The sequence below is a fragment of the Hemiscyllium ocellatum genome, chromosome 7 (assembly GCF_020745735.1).
Source record: "Hemiscyllium ocellatum isolate sHemOce1 chromosome 7, sHemOce1.pat.X.cur, whole genome shotgun sequence".
In the NCBI taxonomy this organism is placed as follows: domain Eukaryota; kingdom Metazoa; phylum Chordata; class Chondrichthyes; order Orectolobiformes; family Hemiscylliidae; genus Hemiscyllium; species Hemiscyllium ocellatum.
The window spans coordinates 75001755-75024267 of NC_083407.1; the positions used below are offsets into that span (position 1 = coordinate 75001755).

The window sequence follows — 22513 nt, forward strand, 5'->3', positions numbered from 1 at the left end:
TTGTCTACAGGACACAAAGCAATGCACACACAACACTGTAACATGAAGTCAGTTGATGTTTTACTATTACATACCAGAGTTGAGATTCACCACTTGTTTTCTTGTTTTGACAAACTTGTGATGTCTCATCCATTAAAGCGGATGGGCATAATGATAGCCAACAGGCACATGCAATGTAGAAACTCCTGCCTTGGAAAAGAGATGTATTCTAAGAGTGAAGAGAAGTACAGTGAAGAAATACAAGAGAAAAGAATTTAGAAAGGGATATTTCCTTATCCTGCAACTGTAACTTTGCTCAATTTCACTTTCATTTCCCCCCACTCCAGTGCACACTAAACAATTGGGAATGAATTATCTAGTTCAGAATATAAGGTTCCACCTTTTGCTATTGAAATTGACGTGGGCTGTTAAACAAAGATTTGTATCAGATTGTTATAAGTGGGCTGTCAAAAATCTGTAGTTTCCTAGTGAAGTAGAAGAAGAAGTAAATGAGTCAAGCTGGTAATTTAATACACTCTTGAGCGCAACTGACTGGACACTACCACTGCATAATTCCCTGGAGATTCAATACCACTCATATATTTGATTTAACCTGAATATGATATTTACTGTGACCTGGGGCTATGCAAAACAGCAATGATAATGGAAGGAAAGCGCAACAAAATATTATTCTTTAAAATTTGAAAATTAATAAATGCATTTTAATAAAGCTGGGGAATTCTTACAAGATCATAAACCCTGTGCCATCTAAAACTGGCAAAGGAGCAGAATACATTCAGGATCAAATTGGGATATAAGAACAGAAACAGCACTGTATCTTTAAAAGGGGTTTTTCCTGGCAATGCACATTTGTAATCACAAAAGGCAAAAGAGTCAAACAAGTTATCAATATTTGTTTTCTGTGGAATCTACCATCAAAGTCTGCAGGAAATAAATATGAAGCAAGATCGCCCTTTTCTTGATTACACTTGAATCAATTTGCATAATAACATAAAATAAAAGCAAATTACTGTGGATGCTGGAATCTGAAGTCAAAAGAGAAAATGCTGGAAATCTCAGCAGGTCTGGCAGCATCTGTAAGGAAAGAAAAGAGCTGATGTTTCAAGGCACAATAATATCTTGTACTTTAAAATATTGAATATTATATACAAAAGGAATTTGAACATATTCAACATTTGAGAGATTATATCATAAATATTATTCAGCCAATGCACAATATCCTGAGTAAATATGGACTGGACTAATTGTGTCACGATTAATACTGCAATGTCAAGGGAAATAAATTTCTGCTTTCTTATATTAATAAAACTTTTAAGAGTTTTAAATAAGTCAGATAACAAGTTCATTAAAATACCAAAGAGATGGATTTCACTAAACATGTTAACTGGCTGATTAAAAGTAGCACAGATAAATTTCTATCCCCAATGGATTTATAATTAGGCACACAGCAAATGAGAATTCATGCGGAAGTGATTGCTACGGCTCTACTGTGATGCTTATCAGCAAAGTAGTAAGTGTTAATAATATTGCTCAACTTTTACTTCAGACATGTTGAATATTCCTTCTTAAATTATACAAAATATTGTGCACTATACAAAATCTAACAGATGGATTAGATCATGTTAATTGAAATCCCCACATTTCACACAACTGATAACTGAGCGAAAAAAAAACTGCTGTTAGAGGCTGCAGCCAGAGATGAATTCAATACAAGACCCATATGGCTAGCTGTTTGGCAATTCATAGACTTACTTCCAGGATATTTCAGACACATCAGCCAAATTGCATGAAGAATTCATGTTTAATCAGAAGAAATACATAAGCCGTTTGTAATAAAAAATCAGGTTTTATGAAGACAATGGCTTGTGCTTTGAATGCGAGTTGATTCATAGGAAAATAAAACACAACTATGCAACGGTAAGAATGAGAACTATGATCAAGCATAGTTCACTGTGCAAACAGTAACAGCACACTTCTACTGTGAGTGTCAGTTGGGGAAACAATGTTTGCAGTGGTTGCTCTCTAGTGGCCCTTGTTATGGTAAATGAGATAATTCTATTAGACTTTGCCCAAACAGCAGAATATTTAGTAACAGAAATTATGATTTGCTATTCCTCCTGTGAGACTCCAAACTTAACAGTGCCCACTTTATTATTATACTGATTTGTCAGATCTGAATGTATTAATGTGATTCTGATGTGAAAAATAATATTGTAAATAAATCACCAAATAGAGTGACATACAGTAAACAATGAACTACTAAAAGGTTGTCAAGTGAGCTTTGCCGTATGTTGGCAGCTGTCAAATGATGCTTCAGAAATGTTCTCACCTTGATCTATGTGAAACTATTTTCACTGCACTGATCTCCCAATCATTCTTATGAATGCTGTTGCAGCTGTCTGCTGGTTGGACGAGACTTGCCATGTGCAGGGCTCTGTGAGGCTGAGTCAGTAATGTGTAGAAGCAGCATGTGACATATGTACTTCTCAGACAGCTTTCAGTATTAGGCTAGTGGCTTTCTGCCATTGGCCCAGTGCAATGGACCAGCAGCTCTTTATGATGTATAATGTTATGCCTGTGAGAGACTGAGGTTCAGAACTCACATTCGTGCAGCAGAGATGCAAAGAGATTGGACACACTGTTTTAAGCAGGACGAATCAGCAGCAGACGGAAGAGCTGACTAGCTAATACCTCATTTGCTTATGCTGATGTACGAGTGTGAAACAAGAGAAACGAGGAGCGGCATTCATTGAGTACTGTGTGTTCTCAGCTCAGATCATCAGGAGGCTTCTCGTTTGCAGTCCACTTGAACTGTATGCACTGTGTGCATGGGAGCTACAGCATCATATGGCGTGTTACTATATTGTCATCAGCTCCACACACCTTAGCAATGGCCATTTCAGAAATATCAAGGGAGTTTTTCGGGGACCTCTCTGCAAGAATGGAAACAAGACACTGGTATTTAACTTATTTTAAGCTTATTGCAGAAAGTTAATTGATTGCTGATAGTTTCAACTTTTACTTGCTTATATAGTTGATAAAATAAAATTCAGGGACATATATAATGACATTGACGTACATGTTTCTGTGTGCCGGATGAAATTTAAACAATAGCAATGGTCTTTATCTATAATTTTCCTCAGTACATTTTGGGTTAATGAAGTAATAAAAAGATGACGTACACATTGATTACTTGCTACGACTTTAGATATCAATAGATTGCTGCAATCAAATATGCAGGGTGGCTTAAGAATGCTAGTAATATGCAGCAAAATGTAATTACATGTCTTTCTATTATTTACATTCTTTAGTTGAATTGCTCTTTACTTTAGTGCTTTCCGAGTTCGCCAAATTACCTCGGACCACCTGTCAAGATTGCAGGAGTCTAACGATTTCATGGCAGGCTTGTGTTTAACGATTTGTGATTTTATTGTTAACTAACTAGCAACCACAAATAATTAATACTCAGATTCCTCGCTATTTTCATCTCAACTCTTTCTTTAATCCTCCAATTTGTACCACTAGTAGGCTGCCTGTCAAGAGCAGTATGAAATGAGTGCAAGTTGCCACACCGCCTCATCTGCTCCGGTCCTGCCTGTTCTAAATTTATTTCATCCTAATTACTGGATGAGCTGCAAAGGAATGAGACGTGAAAGTAAAAGGCTTCTGGGTGATCGCTTGAACAAGGAATAATCATCGGGGAAGTCTGATAGCATTCTTTTAGAAACAGCTTTAAGGGAGAATTTGACTCCTAGATGTCATGGCACCAGGGTTGGTCAGTTCAGTCTGTGGAATATTATGTACTAGCGTGTACACAAGCACAATATTTGTTTGGGAGATTTATAAAGTTATACATGAAAGCATCTTAAGACTGCTGGTCTTTACTTTGACGATGTTTCATCAAATTAACAAATTAAAAAGCTAGCTTTCAAGTTCAACTTTGTCTGGATCAACCAATATTGTTCCAAACTTAAACATGAATTTAGTGGGAAATTGGACTGATTTTTCACTAATTTTTCCTAGTTAGGATATTTACTTAAAACTTAGGAATCCTGAAAAATGGTGAAGCCATGCTAACATCAAAACTAACAGTTCTAGTTCATTGTCAGCATGGCAACTGCAAGAACAAACAGAGCAAAACTTCTATAAAGCTTTCAAATGATTTTCTGCAAGAATAGCATTTAATTAAAGATAATGCTGATGGATATTAAATTGATAAGCTATTTAGAGGCATATGAATTGAGTTCCTCACTCTGCACAGCAACTGTTAAGTATGAGGTTCATGGCTACCAATTGTATCAGAAGTTTCATTCGCACTTCAGACTGGTGTCTAGATATCATTAATGTAACAGCCAGTGGAAAAACAATGTGATTGTACTGCATTGTTTTAGTTCTTTAACTTGCATACATATTGTATAACCCTATAGCTCTGATGTACAAGTTCTGAAAACATACCAGAAAGTAAATAGCTTGGAGTGCGGAACATGTTGAGAAACAGAGTGTGTGAATATTTTCTAAACTTGCAGTAATAGTGGGTCAGTAGCATGATATAATAATGACTAGCTGATCAAAACATGTTATAATTTAAAAATTTGGTAATCAAATGTGAAATTTTATGTATTCCTGGAACTTTCTGCTTATGAGGTTGGTGAAAGCAGAACAATGAATGTTTTGAAAACTGAATTGAATGGATACTTTGGTGGAAATAAACTTGCATAACCGCAGGGATAGAACAGAGAAATGGGACTGATTGACTTCATTCGGGCTTTCTATAGAGAGTGATCCAATGGGCTGGCTGTCTTCCTTATGTGCAAGAATGTCTTTGTCTTTGAGTTGAACAAAGCTACAAATCAAAAGGATACAGATTTGCTTCCTGGATGTAGCAAATTGAATGTATCAAATGTAAATATGAACAGTTTGAACACAAGAAGATCTTGCCCAAAAAGTTATCCTGATAGAAATCCTGATTATGCATAAACATTTTAAATAGTAAAAATTGCCAAAAAATGAATATAAAATATTACAAATGGGCATTCTAAAAATAAAAGGCAATAAATTTCCTTAGGTAAGAACAAAGATATTGAAAAATACCCTGAAACGATACATTAGCTTCTGTAATCTTCAAATCTGTTTCAACTAGAAGATGACAAACTAGGAAATGAAACATTGCCTTTATCTCAAGGGGATTGGAATACAAAGGGAAGGGAGTTGTCCTCCAGTGATGCCTCACCCAGAGTACTGCCTTCAGTTTTGGGTACCACATCACATGACAGGGAGTAGCTGACTCACTTGAATTCTTAAAGCATTGAAATTGTGAGGATAATTCATCTATGTTTTTATTCACTTGGGTTTACACAACTAAAGGGCAATCTAACTGATTAAAACAATACAAAAATGTGATAGGATAAATACAGAGATGTTGTTTTGTCATTTGAGGTGCAGTAGAATAATGGGGCATAATCTTAAAATTTCAGCCAAACTACTTAAAAGCATAATTTGGAAATTCTGCTTTAACATAAAGCTTAGTGGAATGATGGAAGGTGTTGCCCAAAAGATTATTTTGCTGGATCAATTGCATATTTGAAAACTAAAATTGCTCAAGAGTTGCTTAGAAAGCATGTGAAGGTGTATGAGACATAGTTGGGAAAATAGGATTGAAGTACAAATTAGAAACAATCTGATTGAATGGTGGTGCAGATTTGAGTGGCCAAATAATTAATTCCTTTCCTACGCTCAAAGAATTTTTAATTTCCACCATTACCTTCACTGAGTAGATAGAGGCTAAATGAAATTAGCATTTCAAGCCAGTTTTGTGTTATACATGCGTTGTGTTATTATGAGGTTTCCATTCACAACTTGAATATTAGACATTTCTACAATTACTGGATATATTCACACCTAAACTATTATATAATGCCAAAGTATTGTATTGGGAGAGCAATCCGGATAAGATACATGGCATAAGGAAGGTTCTATGCTAATGATGTTTTGATAATACACAAAAGACTTGTATCAGCTTCATCAGATCAAAGGGGTTAGAGGTATGGATTCTATGGAAAAGATTAAATTTAATACCAGTTAATTAGTTATTTGTATGTGTTGGTAAATGAAAAAGAAATTAACATTTACATAAAGCACCCATTCTGTGATTTTTGTTATTTAAAAATGAACAGAGAAAGGGGTTCATGATTGAAAAACAGAAGCTGGCGCTTTGAAAAGCAACCAGGCTGTGGCAGCAGACAGCAAGATGAGATGTTTCTTGTGGCCATACAGAACATTTTAAAAACACTGGAAAATACAGGCTGATAAATTACATTTTTTACCTGCCGCAGTAAAGCACATAGAATTCTATCTCGACTGAACAGAGCACTCTTGGCTAACATTCCTCGTAATGATTACCACAGGAATATTTGGCATGCTTCAACAGTTTACAAATAACATTTATTCAAAGAATTGTTTAATTGAGTGTAATATCTCATAAGAGAATCTGCAAAATGTGTTTCCTATAAAAACAAAACCAAGCATTGGTGTATGGTTCATTAGTTAAACTATTTGAGAGGACTACTTTCAGGTAGAAGATAGAACATTCTAGATTTGGGCCATTCACAATAATTTGTGACACTTGAATGAAATTCCTAAGTTTTATTTTGAGTTGCTAGGTGGCGCATCACATAGACAAAGAATCTCATTATACTGAAAGGAGGGAACGTATAATATTGGCCAACTCATCTTGACAAACGATTGGTGTTAATATTGGTTATAGTAAATTGTTACTACCTTTCTATTTGAGGACTACTCAAGATTTCAGAAACTGGGTAAAAATGAACGAAAGGAAAACGGAAGGGGAAAGATTGATACTAATACCTATAATTCTTCTGTACTAAATTATTTGTCTAACTGCGTTCAGCAATTTGGTTCCTTTGAGACATCAGGAACTTTTGATACAGTTAAGAAGGCATCCAATTTGGCATGACTTAAGAGTATGTCCTAAAATAATAATTTAAGAATGTTTTAATCAATATTGTTTAGCTAATCCTTCTTACTCTCACTGGTAATTTCATAATCTTGTGCAACAATATTGCATTTTGTTTAGATAAAAAAAATCAATATTTTTTAAACCTAAGGGTCTAAATTACTAGACCTAAACTGCTAGAAATGTTGCTCACTTGTTTTCTGATTTATTTGAATCCATCGTGATTAAATTTATCAAAATATTTTGGATAATTGCTTCCAACAATGCTTTTATAAAAATTAAGGTCATTAATACTAAGTGAACCTTCAAAGTGGTTGAATTATCTTCAGTTTGAAAACTTGACTTACACTATCTTTCAATTTGACTGTCCATTGACGTAAGAACATTAAAACTTAAGGGCAATGAGCACACTTAAGCAGGACAGGGATCTTGGAACCTTTTTTAAGTAATTAAAACCAGTTGAGGTTGTTAAGAAGGTACATGTGAGAAGCTACAGTCATAAATCCTGTTTTATCTGCCATGGAACCTGTTTCCCAATCTGTTGATGGTGACATGCCAGAGTCACCAAGACAAGTGGACAGCAGAGATTCATCAGTGAACCTAACAAACTAGGAATACTTTGATCAGTTACACTGATGAGTTCCAGCTACAGTCATTGAGAACTGCTATATAAAGAACTTCTTCTTTCAGAGAGTGCTTTCATTGCTTCGCAGCCAGTAAATTCACAGTCCACAGACAGACTAGCAGCTCTCTTGACATTTCTGAGCACCAGCATCTCAAAATGCTTGGTTTCCCACAGCAGATGATCCTGACTGATATTCTTCCTGGACAATTCAGACTGAAATTTAGCTAGCTGGTTCATATTTTGTTTAGCTTTTGGCTTTAATGAGGTAGTGTCACATTGATATAAATGCACACAATGTTGCAGATTTGATTTATGAATAAAGTGGAAGTTATGACACAAAATACATCATATAACTGAGCTGGTACTTTTCTCAGCTTCGAACATCCCTTCAATGTTTTAGAGTCATAGAATAATGGAGATGTACAGCATGGAAACAAAACCTTCAGTCAACCCATCCATGCTGACCAGATATCCCAACCTAATTTAGTCCCATTTGCCAGCACTTGGTTCATATCCCTCTAAATCCTGCCAATTCATGTACCCATCCAGATACCTTTTTAAGTGCTGTAATTGTACCAGCCTCTTCCACTTCCTCTGGCAGCTCATTCCATACACGCATCACCCTCTTTGTGAAAAAGTTGCCCCCTAGGTCCCTTTTAAATGTTTTCCCTCACGCTAAACCTTTGCCCTCTAGTTCTGGACCTTCCCGCCCCAATGAAAAGACCTTGTTGATTTACCCTATCCATGCTGCTCATAGGGTCACCCCTCAGCCTCCGATGCTCCAGGGAAAACAGCCCCAGCATATTCAGCCTCTCCCTATAGCTCAAACCCTCCAACTCTGGCAACCTCTTGAGAAGAGCTGGTTAATTTTTATGATGGAGCCTTAAAGCCAGAAAAGAGGAGGCTTTCAAAGATTACACTCACATACAGAGAGAAAAGAAACCTATTATAACTCCATCGCTTAGCGCCAACTCATACTTCAGTTGAAAACCTACTGGCCCTTTCACATGGATGAACTTTCTGAATGTGTGAGCTTTAGATGTAAATATTATTGCACCAGTATGCCCATTGTAATTGTGTCCAATTACATCTACTTACACATCTAGTAATGATCTTCTGATAATAATCACACTCGCCTCATTAGTCCAAACACCAAAAACAAGTTAACATTATGACTATCTGACTGATATTAGTCCATCATTAAAGTTAGGCATCAAATCTTAGGAACCTTCCTGGTTGGTGTGTGTGGCTAAGACCCATACCAGGCAATGCACTGGCTGAATATCGATTATTCAAATAATAAACCTGTTGAATTTAAGCAAACATTTCTGGTATGGAACTTATACTAAATTCCTTACACATAAGTAACCGTTGTCTCCCTTTCTTGCTTTTTCTCCCTCTCCCTGCTTTACACATCCAGCTTCAGCCAAGAACCCTGCAGAACTGTCCTGTTGAAACCCAAAAACATTTTGTTAAGTTATGATCTTCCCCGTGCCCCCCCCCAAAATTCCAGAATCTTCTCTCTGACAGCTCAAAAAATTACACTGTTCACATTGCTTATAGATTCTCCTAATGGAAGCAAAGCAAACAAAAACAAATCTCTAAAACTATCCCTGTTACATTTTTTATTTGAAAGAAATGGCTGCAGAAATACTTACGAGCTAAAACTTAACCCCTTCAGACACATAGAAAACCCGTATGTCTCTAGTTCAAGATGTAAAAATCTGGACTCAAAAATAAATGATATTGAAATGTATAAATCACACACCTTACTTCACTGTGAGTACATATTGCCAATGCCATCAGGGGTGTCTGTCATTGGAGGGCAACTGCCATCCCAGCACCCCCATTCACACTGTGTCTCTGACCCTCACAAAATGATGTGCTGTCTCTTGCAAGGAGAGAAAGCTCAGAAGTTTGAGTAATTTTGATGGCTGTTGAGTGAGGCATAGCAATGAGAAGGTAGTAGGCACAAGGTCACTGTGAGTGGCTGCTAAGATGGAGATGTAAGGTGCTGGGAGAGGGAACAGAATGAGTGGAATGATACAAAATGTTGATGTGAGGAGTGCTACCTTTGAAAATGCTGGAAAATTGAAAGTGTGGGGTTTGACATCTGAAAGTATCATGTTCTATGTTTCCTGCTCTTTTGAGGTCCTGGCTTATGTTTCGGCTTCCGTTTGGAGGGGGGGGGGGGGATGCTCCTGCTTTTGACTCTCTCAATCATTTCCACCCATGCTGTTTAGTTGATGAAATTGTTCTCTTCCGTTCATCCTTAGCAGTGCTCACCTCACTTCAGCCCTTCAGATCTCATAACAGCACCTGTCTCTACAATAGTGATTATATCAATCCCATATATTTCTATTTGTGCACCTAGTTTACCTATGTGCTCACAAAACTTTGTGCATCTAAATAAAAATAATTTAATTTTCTTTTTTACTGCTACTCATTACAAGAATTTTATTCACCTATATAAAATACTACTGGTAAGCTCTATTTCTTCCTGTCCAACTTTGCATATCATTAATCATATAGCCACACATAGTATTGTTTTGAGATTTCCCTTTTGATTTATAAATTCCCTTTTTCTGATAATTCCCTTTTTAGTTTAAAGCTCTTTCCATTCTCTTGGATATGCCAATTGCCAGGTCATTCATCCCAATTTTAATTGCAGTAGAGGCTATCTCAACTGACCACCACCATCTTTCTTGGGTGCTGATGCCAGTGCCCAATGAATTGAAACATTTTCTTTCCATGCCATTTTTTTTTTGAGCCATGCATGTAATTTTCTAATCTACAAAGCTCTTTACCAGTTTGTATGTTATTCATTTAGGGAGTGTTGCTGAACAAAGAGACCTTGGAGTGCAGGTTCATAGTTCCTTGAAAGTGGAGTCGCAAGTAGATAGGATAGTGAAGAAGGTGTTTGGTATGCTTTCCTTCCTTGGTCAGAGCATTGAGTATAGGAGTTGGGAGATCATGTTGCATCTGTACAGGATGTTGGTTAGGCCACTGTTGGAATATTGTATGCAGTTCTGGTCTTCCTCCTATCAGAAGGATGTTGTGAAACTTGAAAGGGTTCAGAAAAAACTTACAAGAATGTTGGCAGGGTTGGAGGATTTGAGTTATAGAGAGAAGCTGAATAGGCTGGGGTTGTTTTTCCTGGAGTGGCAGAGGCTGAGCGGTGATCCTATAGAGGCTTATAAAATAATGAGGAGCATGGATAGGATAAATAGACAAAGTCTTTTCCCTGGGGTGGGGGAGTCCCAGAACTAGAGGGCGTAGATTTAGGGTGAGAGGGAAAAAGGGACCTAAGGGGTGATTTTTTTTTCTTGCAGAGGGTGGTATGTGTATGGAATGTGCTGCCAGAGAAAGTGGTGAAGGCTGGTACAATTACAAAATTTAAAAGGCATCTGGATGGGTACATGAATAGAAAGGGTTTAGAGGGATACGAACCAAGTGCTGGCAAATGGGAATAGATTAGGTTGGGATATCTGGTCGGCATAGACTAGTTGGACCAAAGGATCTTGTTTCTATGCTGTACATCTCTATGACTTGAAGTAGTAATTCAGGGATTATCATCCTTGAGGTTCTTTTTTATTAACTGCAATCTAAGGGATGGTGCATGCTAAAATGCCCATAGTGTCCAGGGATATGCAGGCAAGGTGGAAAATGCTGGAACCGGGATGTTCTGCTGGGGGTTGGTATAGACCCGATGGGCCAAGTGGCCTGTTTCTACACTGTAGGGATTCTGTGATTTAGACTTCTGCAGCAAGCTGTTTAAAATGCCTTGCACTCTCTGATCATACTCCTGGACAATTTTTGCATGTTGCAGTATGTCATCCTTGGGACACATGATACCTTGAAGACTTTTTGTAAAACATTGGACAAAGTTCAATGAAAATTCTCTGGGTCAAGACAATTTTGAAAGCCAGTCAATTGAAGCAAAACCTCCCAATGGAGTTATTAATGTGATAAGGAATATTAACTGTTCACCCAATCATATCCATCAGAATTTACTGTTTGCATTGAATTTCATGAAAACTCTACTTTTGGATAACTTGGTTAAATTCTAATTAACTGTAGACCTAGGATGGATTTCTCTTACCATTGAGTTGTGTGAGCTCAACACAAATTTGGCTGGACACATTAGGTTGAGATACAGATAAATGCCCAAGCATTAATCAGTGGTTTTATTTCAAGGGAAATGTTACACATCCTAGTCATCTCTTTAAATTGTTTCTCAACTTGTTTCATTAAAGGCTGCAGAAACTTTCTGGTGTGTAGAGACATGATGATCAATTATATTTATTTAGTGTAATGCTGTATTCAGTGTTGAGTTATCCTAATCTATTAAATAATTTAGGGCAACCCTGCACAAAAAAAGCTCCTTACCTTTTGCTGTGAGATCTATATGACACATTTCTTCTCAAGTATGAGAATGTTACATGGTCAAATATGTATAAGTTCTCTTCTATCTGAAATGCTTTATGTCAGCGAGTTGCTTGGAGCATAGCTTTAATCTTAAAGGCTCCCGGATATTCTAATTACATTGACTGTAGGGAATGTTTCTTCAACCATTTTATACTATACAGTGATACTTGCTCCTGTATCAAACTTGAAATTAATGAAACTGCAATTGACATAAATGTCTCCCTGCAAAAAGGCTAGGTCATCTTTTCTCTTAAGAATACCTTTGGCTTTTATCGAGCCAGTGTCATACGGCATTGAAAGCGACCCTTTGGTCCAACTCCTCCTAAACTGATCCAGTCCCATTTGCCAGTATTTGGGCCATACCCCTCTAAACCATTCCTATTCATGTACCCATCCAGATACCTGTTAAATATTATAATTGTACCTGCTTCCTCTGGCAGCTCGTCCCATATGTGCGCCACTCTGTGTGGAAAATATTGCCCCTCAAGTCCCTTTCAAATCTTTCCCCTCTAACCTTAAGCCTATGCTCTGTAGTTTTGGACTCCCCTATCCTTGGAAAAAGGTTTTGGTTATTCACCTGTCCATGCTCCTCATCATTTTATAAGGTCACCCCCTCAGACTCCAACTTTCCATGGAAAAATGCCCCAGCCTATTCAGCTTCTCCCTATAGTTCAAATCCTCTAAACCCTGGCAACATCCTTGTAAATCTTGTCTGAACTCTTTCAAGTTTAACACCAAACTTCCAATAGCAAGGAGACCAGAACTGAATGCTGTATTCTAAACTTGGCCGGATCAATGTCCTACACAGCCACAACATGACAATCCCTACACGTCAGGCACTGACCAATAAAAAGCAAGTGTGCCAAACCCCTTCTTCACAATCCTGTCAATCTGTCATTCCACGTTCAGGGAAATATGCACCTGCTCCCTGAGATCCCTTTGTTCAGTAACACTCCCCACGGCTCTACCAGTTACTATATAAATCTTGCTCTGGTTTGTCTTACCAAAATACAGCAGCTCACATTGATTGAAGTTAAACTCCATCTGCCACTCCTTGGTCCATTGGCTCACCTGATGAAGGTCCATTGTCCATTGCATCACCAATTTTGTTGTCATCTGCAAACTTATGAGCCATACCTCCAATATTCACACCCAAATTATTTATATAAATGATGAAAAGCAGTGAACTCAGTATCGATCCTCGTGGCATACCATTAATCACAGGCCCTGCAGTCTGAAAAACAACCCTCTATCACCACCCTCTGTCTCCTACTTTCAAGAAATTTTTTTTAGATCCAGTTGGTTCGCTCCCTTTCTACTGTAGCTTATTTTAGTTCATGGACTTCTTTTTCTGAATAACTATTTGATTTCTTTATGCTCTGTGTCTATTGTCCCCTTCAGAATCTCAATGTTTATCACTGCTGCCTCACAATTCCAGGGACCTGGGTTCAGTTCCAGCCTTGGGCAATCATTTGTTTAGAGTTTGCACATCCTCTTCCCCTCCACCCCATATGTCTACATGGGTTTCCTCCTGGTCCTAGGGTTTCCTCTTACGGTCCAATGATGTGCTAGCTATGGGAAATGTGGGGTTACAGGGATAGGGTTCGGGGCGTGGATCTGTGTGGGATGGTTTCCAAAGGGTCGGTGTGGATTCAATGGGTCGAAAAGCCTGCTACCACACTGTAAGGATTCTATGACTTCCTGAAAATTACATGTCCTTTTATGGATTAGGTGTTCTTCTTGAATAGCTGGACACTACTTGTGCCTGTGAGATATCCATGCTGCAAGCCCTGACAATGTTGGTTAATATCTGATGTCTTTATACTTACTGTGCTAATTTCTCATGTGATTAAGAACTGAATGGATTCTACTGACTGCCTGTGATAAGATACATCTCCCCTCTTAAGATACATAGAACATAGAACAGTACAGCACAGAACAGGCCTTTCAGCCCACGATGTTGTGCCTACCACTGATCCTCATGTATGCACCCTCAAATTTCTGTGATCATATGCATGTCCAGGAGTCTCTTAAATGTCCCCAATGACCCTGCCTCCACAACTGCTGCTGGCAACGCATTCCATGCTCTCTCAACTCTCTGTGTAAAGAACCTGCCTCTGACATCCTCTCTATACTTTCCTCCAACCAGCTTAAAACTATGATCCCTCGTGTTAGCCATTTCTGCCCTGGGAAATAGTCTCTGGCTATCGACTCTATCTATCCCTCTCATTATCTTGTATACCTCAATTAGGTCCCCTCTTCTCCTCCTTTTCTCCAATGAAAAAAGTTCGAGCTCAGTCAACCTCTCCTCATAAGATATGCCCTCCAGTCCAGGCAGCATCCTGGTAAACCTTCTCTGAACCCTCTCCAAAGCATCCACATCTTTCTTATAATAAGGCGACAGAACTGGACACAGTATTCCAAGTGCGGTCTAACCAAAGTTTTATAGAGCTGCAACAAGATCTCATGACTCTTAAACTCAATCCCCCTGTTAATGAAAGCCGAAACACCATATGCTTTCTTAACAACCCTGTCCACTTGGGTGGCCATTTTAAGGGATCTATGTACTTGCACACCAAGATCCCTCTGTTCCTCCACGCTGTCAAGAATCGTATCCTTAATCCTGTACTCAGCTTTCAAATTCAACCTTCCAAAATGCATCACCTCACATTTATCCAGGTTGAACTCCATCTGCCATCTTCCAGCCCATCTCTGCATCCCGTCAATGTCATGCTGCAGCCTACAACAGCCCTCTATACTGTCAACGACACCTCCAACCTTTGTGTCATCTGCAAACTTGCTCACCCATCCTTCAATCCCCTCATCCAAATCATTAATAAAAATTACAAACAATAGAGGCCCAAGGACAGAGCCCTGTGGAACACCATTCACTACAGACTTCCAGGCAGAATATTTTCCTTCTACTACCACTCGCTGTCTTCTGTTGGCCAGCCAATTCTGTATCCAGACAGCTATATTCCCCTGAATCCCATTCCTCCTGACCTTCTGAATGAGCCTACCATGGGGAACCTTATCAAATGCCTTGCTGAAGTCCATGTACACCACATCCACAGCTCGACCCTCATTAACTTTTCTAGTCACATCCTCAAAGAACTCGATAAGGTTTGTGAGGCATGACCTGCCCCTCACAAATCCATGTTGACTGAATTTAATCAAGCCATGCTCTTCCAGATGGTCATAAATCCTATCTCTCAGAATCCTTTCTAACACCTTGCAGACGACGGATGTGAGACTGACTGGTCTGTAATTGCCAGGGATTTCCCTATTTCCTTTCTTGAAGAGAGGAATTACATTTGCCTCTCTCCAGTCCTCAGGTATGACTCCAGTGGAGAGCGAGGATGCAAAGATCTTCGCAAGTGGTGAAGCAATTGCATTTCTCGTTTCCCAAAGTAGCCAAGGACAAATCTGGTCCGGGCCTGGCGAGTTGTCAATCTTAATGTTTGACAAAATTTTCAGCACATCACCTTCCTCTATCTCTATCCATTTCAGCATGCACACCTGCTCTTCAAAGGTTTCATTCACTACAAAGTTCGTTTCTTTCGTAAAGACAGAAGCAAAAAACTCATTTAGGGGTTCCCCTACCTCCTCAGACTCCACACACAAATTCCCTCTGATCAGCCCTACTCTTTCTTTGACCATTCTCTTATTCCTCACATAAGTGTAAAATGCCTTTGTGTTCTCCCTAATCCGTTCTGACAAGCCTTTCTCGTGTTCCCTCCTGGCTCTCCTCAGCCCATTTTTAAGCTCCTTCCTCGTCTGCCTGTCATCCTGTAGAGCTGAGCTTGACCCTAGCTTCCTCCACCTTATGCAAGCTACCTTTTTCCTTTTGACATGAAGCTCCACCGCTCTCGCCATCCAAGGTTCCTTTATCTTATCACTTCTTGCCTGTCTCAGAGGGACATATTTATTCATTACTTGCAACAACTGTTCCTTAAACAGTCTCCACATGTCTATAGTGCCTTTACCATGGAACAATTGCTCCCAATCCATCCTTCCTAACTCATGTCTAATCGCATCATAGTTTCCTCTTCCCCAATTAAATACCCTCCCATTTTGCCTAATCCTCTCCTTCTCCATAGCTATGTAAAAGCGATCTAGGTTGCATTAGGTTTTCTGTTTTATATATTAATTGAATAGCTTTCTCTTAAGTCAAATCATCTTTTCATTGCAATAAATTTGACAAAGAATCATCAGCAATTCCAACAACAGTTCTATCTCTGATGAATTTTGACTCTGAATCACCATTGTCCTATTTTTCAACTAATGTGAAGAGATCATATATTTAGATGACCTGTCACAGTTAAAATCTTGCTCTTTCAATAATTTCATTTATTTAAGGTGAAAAGGTTTCAATCCTTCTGCAAAAGCTTTTGTTACACCTTTGTATAACTTAGTGAGCTACAACAGCCTTTGTGATACCCTTAATTGTATATAGAATCGATCTTAGTATGTAATTTGGAAGTTGCTTTTTGTCTCAAGAATTGTTTTCTCCAAGATGTCTGGCTGTATGTTTGTTTTTTTTTTAACCATTTATGAAACTAAGTAAACTAAAGTGAATTTCTGAACCTGTGTCTTTCAGTTATGATTATTTATTCCCCTTGCTTTAAAGGTATTTAATTTTGCAGGAGTGCTGCTGCTATGCTGTACCAACAGGCTCTCCTATGTTTCTGCAGTCAAAATGAAGAATTGCTGTCTTCTGCAATTAAAATGGAGGATTACTGCTTTTTTGGACATAAAATGGATGTTTCTGTGGTTTCTCTGGATGACACCTGCTAATTATGGTCTTAACAACCAATTCCTGTTTCCTTAATAGCTTTACGGAGTGAATCCCACTGCCTGCAGCTTCAATAAATTTAGTTCTTTCTAATCACTGTTTCAATAAATGACTCCCATTATTCACCCCATTACATGATGAATCCTATTCCTTTAATAGTTTTTTTCTATGTGATTCCTGCTGTTTGTGGTTTGAATAAATGCTTCCTGTCTTCACTGTGGTTTTATAATGCATCTCCTGTCGTTCTGTGGCCCTGACATTGTCCTAATTTTCTTATTCCATTAGATACTATCTGCTTAGGTTTCTAAAATATTCCTTTTATTGTTTGAATTCTGGCTTTGTGGCATTCCTGGGTTTATGACCTCATTGTTTATATTGCCGGTAATTTCCTTTTATTGTAGCTTTGGCTCATGGCTCTTGCTTGTTATGGTGGCAATGCTTGATATGAGCAGTACTTTTACAATCTGTTCATAAGATGTAAGAATTGATGATTAGAATCTATTTCCTGTCCTTACTTGGACTGGTGAAGATGATCGTGAACTGCCTTAGGATTTATGGACATCACCAAACTGTAAGGAAGAGGGCTCCATGATTTTGACTCATTGACAGCAAAGGAACATCAATGTAATTCCATGTCAGGATGTTGGTCGAGAGACTATTGCTGGAAAAGTGCAGCAGGTCAGGCAGCATCTGAGGAGCAGGAGAATCCACATTTTGGGCGTAAGTCCTTCATTAGAACCCTCCTGTTCTTCGGATGCTACCTGACCTGCTGTGCTTTTCCAGCAACACACTCTCGACTTTGATCTCCAGCATCTGCAGTCCTCACTTTCTCCATGTCAGGATGGTGTATGGTTTGGTGTGGTTTACAGATGTGATGTTCCTATGCATCTGATGGCCATGTACTCCTAACTAATAGAAGTTTTGAGATTGGATGTTGCTGTTGAAGGAGCGTTGTTGAATATTGTATGCATACTGGTTCCACGGTCTGTTGATAGAGAAGGAATTGAATTTTGAAGATGGTAGGTGGGCTGCAAATCAAGCGGGCTGCTTTGCTCTCTATGCTGTCAAGTTGGAGAGTATTACCTCCCACTCCTTACTTGTGCCTTTGTATATTATAGACAGGCATTGGGGATTCAGGAAGTGAGTTATTCATCATAGAATTCCTAGCATCTGACCTGCTCTTGTAGCTAAAGCATACAGTTCAGTTTCTGGTCAATGGCCATCATCAGAAAGTTGTTAGTAGAGATTTAATGATGATAATGCCATTTGACTTCAAGGGGTGTTGGTTAGTTTCTGTCTTATTGAAAATGGTCATTATCTGGTACTTATGTGACGTGAATGTTACTTGCCAATCATCAGTCCAAACCTGAATTGTCAGGTTTTGCTGCGTATAACAGACACTGCTTCAGTAACTGGTTTAAAAAAAAAATCATTGTGTAGTCATCAACAAATAGTCTCACTTCTGATGTTGTGATTGAGGAGTGTCATTGATTAAAGTAGCTGAGGATAGTTGAGCACAGGGGACGACCCTAAGGGATTCCTGCAGTAATGTCCTTGGCGTGAGTTGCTGGACCAACAGCAACCACAACTGTGTTCCTTTTCTGCTGTTTGATTATGACCAATCTTCTTCCTGATTCCCTTTTGACTACTGTTTTCCTTGGGTTAATTCCAGGCTTGGTTGAAAGTTGTCTTGATGTCAAGAGCAGTCACTCATTTGGAGTTTAGCTCTTTTGTTAATGTTTGAACTAAGGCTGCAATGAGATTATGAACTTAGAGGCACTGGCAGAGCTCAGACTGAGCATTAGTGATCAGATTATTCCGTTGCAAGAGCTGTTTGATAGCACTATTGAAGATCCCTTCCATTATTCTACACAGTAATAGTAATCAACATGGGACGTCAGGGGCTGAAAGTCTTCCCTCACATCTTGCTTTCTCAGGCTGTTAATCTAACAGTTTCCCCTTGCCCATAGAGGATTTTAACTTTATTGACAGAGCCTCCACTATCTGCTCGCTCATGGCTGAACCCCAACTTAGCACTGCTCCTCCACTACCAGTCCACAATGAAATCTGTAATTCCCTTCCAGTGACTAATTTTACAGTTGTAGGGAGTTCAAATATTCTCCCATTGCAGTGCATCTCTGACCAGGTCTGAAATGCCTTTACAATTGATTGTTGATTCTGCCTTGATGAATCTTGCCACAAGGTTCTCTTTTGTGGAGTTTATGAATTGGAAATTGTGAAGAGTTTCCACTCTACCTGCTGCTGATTATCTATCCATTATGTATCCATCATAAAGCTCTGTCTGAAGGACCTTTAAAACTCCACTACAGCCAGGGTTTTAAAGGCCAGTTAACTGGAGCCATTACTTGCCACACATGAGCAATCTATACCATGGCTCATCATATTATAGGAGTTCTCTGTACTATAACTCACGGAAAGGTTTATTTGCCACCACCATCATCTTTCAGGGTAGGGTTAAACACTGATTAGTCCAGTGTGAAAAATTACATGGCAGTCTAACAAGAAGAGGCTTTTTATGAGAAGTTGTTTATTACACAATAGCAACTATATGCACGTTAAGATATGATAGACATAGTTTCTGTAATAATGGGGAAGACACAGATAATAGGATTTCCTCTTTAGTGATCCTAAGGTGTTCTCCTATCAAGACCATATAACGTCATCATAGTGGATGGTGTTTAAGGAATTCTTCAGTATTAACCCAGACACTCTTAAACAACAACACACTCATGACTATCCATTAGCTAACGCTAAAATATTATTTATCTAAAGAGTTCGACTGCATCACAACGCAAATATGCAACTGAATATGATATAAAAGTTCAGGTTTTACAATTCTTTGAGTATGACATTAATCTTGAAATGTATTATTTGTATCAGTTCACAGCTGTTACCATTGTTGGATTTTTGCCATCTGAAGTAATTAAATGCTCATGTCACCAACTTAAGTGAACGAGAGAAGAGCTATGGACTGAATAGTATCTGTTCATACTTTTACACATATATCTCCATTGGTGAATAGTGCCGAGAGTTAGAATTTTCTAGGCTGATTAATAACCAGCTTTCAGTCATGAGAATGTTCCTTCCCCGGTTACTAAGTCATAGTGTGGGAGTTGAACCATAGGCTTACTTGTTCAGAAAGAAGATAACTAGCAGCTAAGACACTCATGGCACAAAGAATAAAATTGTTGAACATTGTTTGTAAAAACCCATTATAACCATAAGCACTTTAAAACAATTAACTAGACATAACAATGGAATACAAATCACTTTAAATTCAATGGAACAATCCCTTTAAGGCTGCCTTAGCCAGAAAGTTAGAAATGTGTTTCATGGATAAGGCAGTTGTTGCATAATCTTCTTCTAAATGTGGATTAAACTAAATCCCTCTTTATACATGTGTTAATAATCTTAAATAACACATGTTCATCATTTAATTTAGTCAACAGTAGCTACATTTTAAAAATATTTTTACACGAGCACCAAAACCCATCCTAGATGTATGAGGCATTGATGACAAAATGTTGAAGCTCAAATTAATGAATAAAAATAAGCAACCAAAGCTCAGTTTTTTTTTAAGTCATACAACATGGAAACAGATTCTTCGGTCCAACCATGCCACGCCCAACTAAAATAGTATTAGGACAATGAAATGAACAGCTTAGCTTGTGAATTATATCTATTTATATCTGTATTGTTGCTTCTCTGAAATTTTGGGATTACATCCAGAAGTTTGTGTCTCATTGTTCAGCTCATCCATATGTTATTAAGTCTAGTATAATTAATATTCATAGCATTTCTTTTCTCATCAGCTATTATGGAATCCTCTAGTTTTGAAATTTTTATTCACAAATAGCTTAAAATCTCAGATGTAGTAGTGACATTCTCTGTGTTCAAAGAAAGAAAGCCTCTCAGGATCTTTTAAGTTTCAGTTTAATTGATAATGTGAATCCCAATTTTAACAAATTAAGATCCAATGATTTAAAAATAGCAATATTACATTTAAATAGAAAGTGCCTTTCATGATCTCAGGACACTCAACGTACTTCACAGCTAATCAAGTGCTTTTGAGGCGTAATTGTTGTACAGTATAGGGAAGTGTAGAAGTCCATTTAAACTTATCTATGTTCCACAAAACAATGAGATACTTGAAAGCTATTTTGTTTCTTTGGTATAGGTCAATGGGAAAGAGTTGGTTCAGTAAAACAAAAGAACACTCTCAGACTTCTGTCAATAGTCCCATGGGATGTTAGCTTTTGTCAAGATGAAGGTCCAGCTATTCACAGGTTCAGGCTGATGTTGGAGACCTTTGAAAATGATGGTCAGGACCTAGATGTGATAGTTCTTATTTTTGTTGGCTGACAGAAGAGGGCAGACATGAATCCTTCAAGAGGGAAAGCTGAACTCCACAGTGCCACTTGAACTTAGCGCTGAATTCAATAAGATCCCATTTTGGCTGTTACAAGAAGTCATGAGTGTGAATTACAAATTGATGAAGCAGAACTTAATACTTTTTGAAGGGAGGATAATGTTTGTTTGACTGTCATGCCTATAGAAATAAAGTCAGGCATAAGATGTCAGTGGGAGTGAAAAAAAAATTGCACGCGATTGCTTTGATTTACTGGTCATCTGACGTAGGCTAGAAAAAAAATCCATCAATTCATGAGATCAGCTTTGTTGACATTGCTTACGACTAATATTTTGTTTGTATGAATTTTGTGTTTTTCAAAGACTAAAATTGTCATAGTGAGTGTTCTAAATTCACATTTTAGTTGGCAATTTACAGAAAGTTAGCCATTTTGATGTGGGGTCAGAAGAGACACCTGTCTATTTATTTTCATAAAGAATTAACCACTGGAGGAGATTTAAATCTTTGAATGGGTTTCATGAGTAGACATTTATTTTCTAACAAGTGTGTAAGGATGGCAGCTGTATAAGAACTTTATTTATTTTTATTATACACCGTCCCTGATGTCTTTCCGTGGTGGCTATTGGGTAAGTGGCTGATGGGAGGTGAAGGTCATTAGAGTGGGTGGGATCATCAGTTTGAAAGAATGGGGCCTGTGGGAGAGTGATGTTTGAGTGTGTGTGAGTCGTAAGGTTGAGAGGATCTAAAAGAAACTCTTAAGTAACAGAAAACTGAGGCAGACCTTTTAACCAGCCTTCCTTGGCACTCCGTCATCCCCAAGGTTTATGTTAGGCAATGATAGGCCCAAATGTGTCCTACTCCTACTTCTCAAACCAACTGAAGCTCCCTGTCTCGGTAGCAGAACTCTGGCTTGTATTGTTGGCTTAACAACTTATCTGAAAGACAGTATGTCTGACTGTGCAGCATTCCTACAGTATTAGATGGAAATGTAAACCTGGTCTCAGATCTCTGTAGTGGGATTTGAACCTATAACCTTTTGATTGTTAGGTAAGTGCCATCGCTGCAGCAAGACTGAACAGTTAGATTTGAATTAACTACCATACTTGGGGGGTACATTGCATTTTGGTTGAATGTAAAATTTTAAGACATAATAATACCTCTGTATAGTGATGATGCCCTTACATAACAACTTGTTACCACAGGAGGCAGTGCACAGAAGTAGGCCTAAAAGATTGAAGCCAGCTAATGCAAAGTCTCCAGGTTTTTCCCTTCATTGAAAGGGACAGAAAAGTGCTAAAAAAT

General features: G+C 38.3%; 1 protein-coding gene across 1 annotated transcript in view; it reads left to right on the forward strand.

Moving 5' to 3' along the window:
* Positions 1-2847: 2847 nt before the first annotated feature.
* Positions 2848-22513, forward strand: part of znf804a (zinc finger protein 804A) — a 352992-nt gene continuing 333326 nt past the window's right edge. The window contains exon 1 of the mRNA XM_060828122.1: positions 2848-2958. Within this exon, the coding sequence (XP_060684105.1) occupies positions 2848-2958 (111 nt within the window). The remainder of the gene's footprint in view (positions 2959-22513) is intronic.